Genomic DNA, 9,621 nt, shown 5'->3' with positions numbered 1-9,621 from the left:
TCTGAACCCACGCTACCCAGTTGCACCCAACTGCTCCCGGACTCTGTGCCTTTTACAACACAGAAGGTGGAGAAGTTTCTGGCAACCCTCGTCTGTGCTTCTACAACATGACTGGATGGCATCAGCTCACGTGTTGTAAAAACCTGTTCTGCTGCTCTTTCACATCATCTTTCTGCTCTTTTCACCCTCTAATTTGCTGGAGGTCATCTTCCATCTGCTTCGAAATCAGCCAACTTCAATGCATGACATAAAAAGGTGCAAAAACTGATCCCCTTAACGAGAGACCTGGTGATTGGAAGCTTACTTTCAATCAGTAAGGTCATGGAATCTATTGTTGCAGTTGATATGAAATCCATCCTTTTCTCCAACAGCCTAATCTCAGATCACCAATTCGGTTTCAGACCAGGGATGAATGGTTGGATGGAGGCCCTCAATGCCAGATGTGAGATCAGGACCATCTTTCGATAGTCTGGCATCCCGCTTTGTTATAAAAACTCTGTCCATGGAATCCAAGACCAACTCTACACATTGCTGACTGACTTATTCTACCCTCATAGCCAACGTGTGGCTCTCAACGGAATCCATTCATCTCCCGTAAGGCTGGAGTGCCCCAAGGCAGTGTTCTGAGCCCTGTCCTATTACTAATCTTCATCAACGATCAAACTGACTCTCTGGAAAATCCCTTTATCTATTTGCTGATGACTCCACCCTTTGCCGTGACACCACTCATCCTTCAGATAGGTAGGCAGCAGCTTCTTCCCTTTCTTTAGACCTTGACAAAATCACAAGCTGGTCAAACACTTAGAATATGCCTTTCAATGGCAGTGGTTCGTGTGGAGCCAGCGCAGGCAGTGGAAAGTATATGGTAATCTTCTATAGACCATGTCTCCCTGCCCCCTCACCACTGTCTACAACCACTCCTTATGTGTACATAACAGATGGCTCATCAAGTTATTACTGTATAAAGACTTTATCAGATGAAACTAGAATGGCACTCGGGAGAGTGCGTTCATCCGCCAGGCTGTATCCCACTGATAGGCCATCTTGTATCCCACTGATAGGCCGGATCTGGATCCGGACCTGAACCAAAATCGAATCGGCTTGTTCTTGTCGACTAACCAACTCATCCACCTAGTTTTGTCATTTGTCCACAACTTTTTTGAAATTTCATGCTTGATATCATTTTTTGTTCCATCTCTCAATGTAGTGGAGTCGACATATCCATTCTATTGTCTATTTTGTGATACAAGCATCAAATTTGGCACAGAGATTGACCAATATATTGTAAACAGATCTGGATGATGAGGCATCATGGATTCTGACCCTAATGGCTGTGGCAGCAATTTTACAAAATGGCTGCTGGTGGTTTCAATCAGTTTCCTGACCAGCTGAACTCTGTTGTACAGAAGTTGGAAATGAAGGCTAATGAACACACATACACATGTAGACATGTTGGAGAACAGAACCCTAATGATTTGGGCAGAATAATTTGTCAAATTAGTTAAAGTAGGCTATTTATTCCAACAAAGTGAAGGGACCTGTCCACAAAGTTGCAGCCGCAAGATGTCACGCGTGGATCCTCTACCTGTCCACAAAGCTGCAGGATGCATCGCACCGAGATATAGTGTTGGACACTTACACTGAAGATTCTCTGAAAGGCATGGCAAGAACAAAATGCGGGAAAAGAGTGCTTAGACGTGCCGTAGCTGCAGCAGCCATCCCAGGAAATTGGCAAAGCTTCTTCTGCATGGATGACAACAAGATGGAGCTGTTCAGGTTTCTGCCAGAAACTACCCTCAAGTGGTTTGACGAGAAGGACAAACAGCTTGTCATCACTGATGGAGAGGGAGTTCTCAGCAAGCCGCCACTGGAGGATCTGGCATCACTCGCTCCATGCATCCATGAGGAAGCCTGTTGCTTCCTGTTTGGTAGTCGCATGTTGCTGCGTGTGTCACATACTGCACAGTATGGCCACCGCAAGATCCTGATCCGGATGGTTGACAGACATTGTGATGTTTGCCTTGTCTGTGGAACAGGGGCTGCAACCAGGATATGAACTCTGGTTGGCATTTGGAACTGTAAAGAGCGTCTGGTACTTGGCATCCCACAAAATGGCAGCTTGGCTTGGCTTGGATGGACATTGTCGATATTTCATGCTCTGACAGGGTGTAACACCATGTCCAGCTTTGCTGAGCATGGTAAGAAGATGGCCTGGGCCATCTGGGCTGTGGTCCCGGAATTAACAGATGCACTCCTACAAGTTTCTTCGGCACGAAGCATCATACCAGAAGCTGTCCTGGACTGCATCGAAAGGTTTGTCATCCTCTTGTATGACCGAACAAGCATCAGCACTGACATAGATAAAGCTAAGAAGAAGCTGTTTGCAAAGAAGAACAATGTGAAGTTGATTCCACCAACAAGGGCAGCTCGAGAGCAGCATATGAAGAGGGCGACCTACCAGGGATGTCATATGTGGGGACACACACTGCTACCAAGGCCAGAGCTTCCTTTCACCAACCATCTGGGGCTGGACCAAGACTGATGACGGCCTGTATGAGCCACACTGGACGACTCTACCGAAGACATGCCAAGAGCTGGTGTCCTGAAAATGCGAGGAATGTGAACCTATGCAGTTGCAAAAAGGCTGCACTTCTGTGTGTGTGTGTGTGTGTGTGTGTGTGTGTGTGTGTGTGTGTGTGTGTGTGTGTGTGTGTGTGTGTGTGTGTGTGTGTGTGTGTGTGTGTGTGTGTGTGTGTGTGTGTGTGTTCTCAGCACCGATATTCTGGTATCTTGTGAGATATGGTTGAACCATCGACTGTGGAAATATTGGGGTATTTTCAGTTTGATTCAAAGTTAAAGTTAATGCTTTTGTTGTAGCCTGTGTATGCCATAGACATTTCAGAACAGTCTCATGTAAATGTCAATAAAACTAGTTTAATGTGTGATTTCTAAAAATCCATCACTTTAACTGGTCTTCTTTAATCTCACGGTGTTCAATTAACCCCACTTACTTCCTCTTACTTGATCAATTCCACAAAGTAACTCTATCATCCTGCGACCATTGTGTAAAATGGCCACCACGGCCGTCAGGGACCAAATCCACGATGCCTCAATATCCAGATCTGTTCACAATATATTGGTCTATCTCTGTGACAAATTTGACGCTTGTATCATGAAATGCACAATTGTTGTATATTTTTCAGCTATGCCACCCCACTAACGTTGAAGAATCACAAAGAAAATTGTCGGCTCCGGATCCAGATCTTCACCAAAATCTCATCAATTTGTCCTCGTCACACACCTAACCTGTCCACCAAATTTCGTCTGAATCCGTCCACAGATTTTTGAAATTTCCTGCTCACAGACAAACAAACAAACAAACAGACAGACAAGCCGGTAGGCAACATGGGTGGTCGCTAGACTAAGGCGAATTTGAAATATGTAGATAAGAGAACACATCAGATGGCATTTTTGCCGTTCGTTGTTCCATATAGGAACATGACGAGCAACTGTCCATTCATCATTTGTGTTCGATTCCCTAACCCTACGTGAGGGAATCCCAACGCGAACTTTGGGGTGAAAGCATTTTGTAATATAATTGCATACTAGTCATACAGTTTTTGACGGATCGGGCTGAAAATTTTTGACAGAGGTTGATTGTAGTGCGCATAAAAGCACGGAAGCCGATTTTTGATTTTCGAAAAAAATACATGTGTATATATAAATATTTTTCGGATTTTTTTCAAAATTTTCTAAGTCTCTTTGCTAGGCAACGGTAGTGTCCATAGCAACGGTGCTCAAAAGCATACAACTAGATCCTGGTATGAACCTACCAGTCAAGTTTCATCAAAATCGGTTGACTCCTCTGGCCTCCAGAGCTGTCCATTACATGCAAACAAACAGACAGACGGAAAACCTGAGAATAACGGTCGTCTAGCGACCACCCAGTTATGCAGAGATGAACTGATTATGGGGTGGTATCAAGAGGTCAAAGGTCAGAGTCCATAATAGGTTTTCGTTACCGTGACAACTTTAATAACGGCTGAAGGAATCCAAGTCAAACGTGGTACAAATATGTATAATGATGTATGCATAAACTGATTAGATTATGGGGTCAAGAACTCAAAGGTCAGAGGTCATGTCAGGTAAAAATGTGATTTAAATACCTTCAACTATTCTCAAATATCAAACTTGATACAAGTATGTATAATGTAATAATGTGGGCGGAGGCATATCTGTCAACGTCGTGATGTTGAAGAGTGCTGTTGTAGTTTATATATTTTTTTGAATTTTAAATTATTTTTAAAAAGTTTTCTTGCTTGCTTAATGTAAGCTCTGCCCCTTTCCTCAGCAAGAGGGCTTGGAGCAGGACCAAATTTTTGGCACTGAGTTGGAGTTGTTGAAGCAGGGATTTTTGGTACTGAGTTGGAGAGATAACATGTTGGAGCAGGGCAGTGACCATCCTTACAAGAGCAGGATAGGGTAAGGTTGTCCTGTAAAATGTTTCAAGCAAGACCAAATTTTGGGCAAACGAGCATGTACGTCCAATCTCCACCCTCTCCTCCAAAACTTTAGATTCACAGTCTATACACATTAATAAGATGGGTAAACGTCTCATGTAAAATATAAATGTGATCTTACTTTTTAATTTTCTTTTGTAGATGCTACTCAAGCTGTTGGTTCTTATATTTTGAAATCCAACGAGCTGCTACAGTAAGTACATTAGTTACGGAGTGGTTATTTATGTGCTGCCAGTTGTGCACACAATATTTTTTTTTCATTTCATTGTAAATATTGTGTTGGTTTTCTGTTTTTTTTTTGTCTGCATAAAAGTTGTTTTTTCTTCTTCTAGTGTGATTGAAAACAGCCTCAAAAACTTCCGAGCCTTTTCTTACTGGCTCTATAATGGTGCGTGTCTTTAGCATAAATATTATACATTTGTTACTTGTGCTCTTTTTGTGCATCACTTAATAAACGATAACATTTCGTTGTTAAAATCAATATGTACTAGAATGACATTCGGTAGAGTGCATCCCTCCACCAGGCTGAACAGTTTACGTTTTAGATCCAACTGATTAGGCCGGATCTGTATCCAGACCTTAACCAAAATCTAATCGGCTTGTTCTTGTTACCTACCAAACTAATCCACCAAGTTTTGAGATATCGTTTTTGGCCCGATCTCTCAATTGTGAAGAATCACTTAAAAAAAAAATGGAGTAGCAAGATCTTCACCGAAATCTAATAAATTCGTCCTTGTCATACACCCAACCTGCCCATCAAGTTTTGTTCAAATCTATCCATAAATTTTTGAGATATCCTGCTCACAGACAAACAGGGATGAAGACATCACTGTGTCCACCACGAAGTTGGATGAAGGTTAAGTCCTCGTTTTATTTCATATATTCCAATGAAAGTCCTAAAAAAAAAAATTCTCTTGCAGTTATCCTGACTTTGTCAGATGAGACGATACCTCCTGAGAATAGCAAGGTGAGAACGGCAATTGATTGTAATTGATTTTTTATTTATTCAATTTTTGAGTTGGTTGTACCCAAGTCATTTTTTAACCTTACAAATTGGGGGGTACAACATGTAACAATGAAACAAATGAAGAACTGGTATTGCTTGTGAAATCTAGTGTGGATGAAAGAGACTCGTAAAGTTGAAAATTTGTTCTTGGTATTTTTTCCATTCTCGTGTCCTTGTTTGTGATTTATTTATTTCTTGTTTTTTATGTTGCGTTGTCCTTTCTCCTATTGTTCATACTTTTATAAACCAGAAATATTAAGAGATGGGGGAGGGAGGGAGTAGTGAGAGGATGGGGAGCAAGGAATGAGGGGAGAGTAAGGAGAGGGAGGAGAGAGGGAACATTATTAAGCACTCAAGCAAGCACTCCAACAAAATGGTTGATAATGAACGGCAAGCTTGGAAAGTGATTAGCGATCGCTTAGAACAAACAGCATGCAGAGACTCATGGAATGTCAAACAAAGTCTGAATTGGACAAATGAACACTTTTTTTTGTTTGCAGTTGGAACTGCTGATAACATCAATTCCGCAGTTTGAATTTTGAAATTCATCGCAGGTTAAGAGATTCTTGAGCTTATTGCATGTGCGGAAATAATACTAAAATACGCAATTTGGTGTCTGCCTGCCTGTCTGCCTGTCTGTCTGTCTGTCTGACGGTTTTTTGACTATGATATATTTGGTCGTTACTTATCCAGTCCACCAAAACTTCATAGGACTAAGGGTCACAGGATGGAGGTTGTAGTGACTTAATTTGCTCCCCTCCCCCCCAAGGGGGTGTTCTGCCTTCGGTGAAGTCCGTGTTAAGACGACTAATCCTGTTGTTTTTTTCCAAGGCCGCTTTCAATAACAAAACTAATAACAACTCTCATGATTATAGCATAATATTAATGTTATTACAAAACAATATTAATAATAATTATATCCCCTTTCCCCAAGGTGTTTTATTCTCCTTGAACAAATGCCGTGTCAACGTGTACAAATAGCTTATCGTGGAATTTTGTGGTGCTTGAAACAAGGAAGAAAAAGAGGCCAACAAGAAGTAAAAAAATATTTTAAAAACCACAAACATGTGTGATTACCTTTTTTGAACAGTCACAGATCTACTGCTGTTTAACACTAAACCAAAAGAAATCTGAGGAATCCCGACATCCTTGAGGCACTCTGCTTATCATGTCCACCACAGAAGAACAGACCCGAGATGATCTGTTATAATCTATATACCCCAGAGAGGGTAACAACATGACCCTTCCTGTCGCTCCCGTAGGGAGTGCCGAGTGGGTGTACTTGTGAAATAATGGCACATACAATCAGAGGCGTCCTGAGAGTCAAATAATGTCCGAATTGGACAAATTAATACGTTTTTTTTTAGCAGTCGGAACTGCTGCTAAAGGGGCTGTCACACCTTGACGATTTAGCCAGCGTATGCCGATTTATGAAAAATTTGTCTAAAACGCTGGCACACGTCGAATACGTTATGGGTACGTTATGTGTATGTTAGGTGCACGCTGAAAAACACTACCATAGGTCGTATTACACTGGTTTAAAACGTTGTACTTTTTGGTTATTCAAAAAATTTTGCATGCTTGAAATTTTACAACGTACTCGGCGTTTGGCTCACACGTTCCGCTACGCTGGCCATAAGTGGTAAGCACGTTATGCGATCGTTGACACACGTTAATTGTATGTTTCTCATAAGTCGAAACACGTAGAGGTAACATTCGCGTACCCGAAACTTATTTCTAACCTATGAGTAACGTTTTGTAAGCACGCTACACGAACGTTGTTCACACTTCTCAACACGCCACTTGAAAGTTGCTCATACATCGAAACACATCAAAGTAATGTTTAGGGTACCCGTGACTTATTTATAACCTATGAATAACGTGCTTGGGAATTATTACGCTATGCATATGCTAGACTATCGTTGGGCATAGGTTGTGGACGATAAACAATCGTTGGTATAACTTATTTATAAGTTATCGAAGCGTTCTGTGTTCATTACTACTACATTATGCATTTGTCAAAGTCGTTTTTAATACTTTAAAAAGTAAAACAAAGAAATATTTCATCGTGGGAATGAGGAAAAAAAATTAGCCGAAAATAACATCGAACAATGGTGCAAAGTAGTCTCCTATTCGTGGACAATAAGAGGATCCATCATCACCCACACCCTCCCCATTACGCTCACATACTACTACTGACATAGACATACTACTACAACTACTACTACTATTACTTCTGTCACGCACACCAACTTCTACTAATAGTATGACTACTACTGATACTACTGGCATTGACATCTACTCAACATGGAGTCTGGAACAATGATGGGTTCCTCTTGTGAAGCCCATTTGTATATACCAATCCCCTTAACGTTACCGAATCGCCATTATACGGTAGATGTAAATTAGAAACACGTTCAGCAAGTGCTGTGGTCGTCCGGAAGACGTCAATCTAATTCGTCTACATAGGACAATGTGCGTTTTAGATACGTTACAAATAGGTTCATTGCATGTTACTCAAAGGTTAGAAGCACGTTATACTTGGGTTCAAAGCATGCTACACATAGGTTAAACGCACGTTACTCATAGGTTCATAGCACGCGAGTCATTGGTTCAAGGCAAGTTACAGATAGGTTCAATGCACGTTACTCATAGGTTTCAAGCACGTTACCCATTGGTTGAAAATTAGGTTGCAGGTATGTTAAATATTACCTTGACGTGTTTTGACTTATGAGTAACCTACAAGTAACGTGTGTCTGTCGTGTGTAAACGATCGCGGAGCGTGCCAGGAACATATGACAATGCATGCGAAACGTGTTAGCCATATGCCGAGTACGTCGTAAAATTTTCAGCATGCTTGAAATTTCACGACGTATTACACGTACCACGTAATATGACAGCGTACTTCATTGTTTTCCAGCCTACTCTTAACGTATACACAACTTACCTATACCGTATTTGACGTGCGCCTTGCGTTTTCGACACATTTTTCATAGGCCGGCATACGCATACGCTGTTGACACTTCAAATTCTCAGGTGGTTATGATTTAAATCGGCGTCTGGCAGGTTCTTAACAGGCTACACCACGAGTTCGCCGGCGATACGTTTAGCGCGCTATGCGCAAGTTAAACTATCGTTGGGCATAGGTTGTGAACGCCGACAACAGGCTAAGCATTCGTTGGTAAAAGTTATCAATAACACAACGAAACGTTCTGTGCCCATTACTAATATGTTATGCATACGACCAACTCGTTATGAATAGTTTTGAATATGCCCAAAACTTTTTTTAAAACATCAAAATTTCAGCGTACGCCAACGTTTTACATACATTTTTATACGTTGCCATTGCTGGCTAAAACGTTGGTGTGACAGGGCCTAAGGTCAATTCCACAGTTTAAATTTTGAAATTTGGCTCGGGTAAAGAGATTCTGGAGCTTAGCACACATGCAGAAATGAAATAAAGGCATAGACATTGGCGTCTCCGGGCGTTTATAATCATTGCTATCTAGGTATTGAGCGATTCGTGGGTATTAAGATGAGGTGTTCGATGATATGAGTGAGGAAAGTTAAAAAACAAACTTCATCATTAAGAAACCTTCGTGACCTGTTCCAAATCAAGGCAATGTTGATCAGGCCAAAAAAAACAAAAACAATGGCGAATGAAGATCCCAGTGAGGGAGGTTGATCAACAAAAGGTTGACAAAAAGGTTGATCAACGGTGAAGCCTTGAGAAAGGATAATTAAATAAGGCCATTAATTATATTCACAAGGGGTGTTTATATTCACTCAAACACCCAGTTTTCATCCACACACTCTCTTGGAGCTCCCTTACTATGCATGCAAAGTTTCAGGTTGCTTGGTTTCATGGTTTTGGAGTTATGGAGGACACACACACACACACACACACACACACACACACACACACACACACACACACACACACACACACACACACACACACACACACACACACACTTACTATTTTAGAAAGTTTGTCAAATCCTCAGTCAGTCAAACCATTGGGCACATCTTCATATGAATAAGAAAAGTTTTGTAATTCCTCTACATCTGTATGGAGGATTTACAAAACCTCGT

The 9,621-nt window shown here is 41.3% G+C and overlaps 1 protein-coding gene across 1 annotated transcript in view; it reads left to right on the top strand.

Annotated features, from left to right (window-relative positions):
* Nucleotides 1–9,621, top strand: part of ANAPC4 (anaphase promoting complex subunit 4) — a 176,951-nt gene that overhangs the window by 100,679 nt on the left and 66,651 nt on the right. Inside the window, exons 15-17 of the mRNA XM_085891169.1 lie at nt 4,662–4,713; nt 4,853–4,908; nt 5,441–5,487. Coding sequence (XP_085747295.1) covers nt 4,662–4,713; nt 4,853–4,908; nt 5,441–5,487 — 155 coding nt within the window. The remainder of the gene's footprint in view (nt 1–4,661; nt 4,714–4,852; nt 4,909–5,440; nt 5,488–9,621) is intronic.

The sequence above is a fragment of the Eptatretus burgeri genome, chromosome 8, assembly GCF_056783735.1.
Source record: "Eptatretus burgeri isolate ZD-2024b chromosome 8, Ebu_testis_v1, whole genome shotgun sequence".
NCBI classification, from domain to species: Eukaryota; Metazoa; Chordata; class Myxini; order Myxiniformes; family Myxinidae; genus Eptatretus; species Eptatretus burgeri.
The sequence above is the reverse complement of the archived record's forward strand: the minus strand, read 5'-3'. Positions and strand labels throughout refer to the sequence as shown.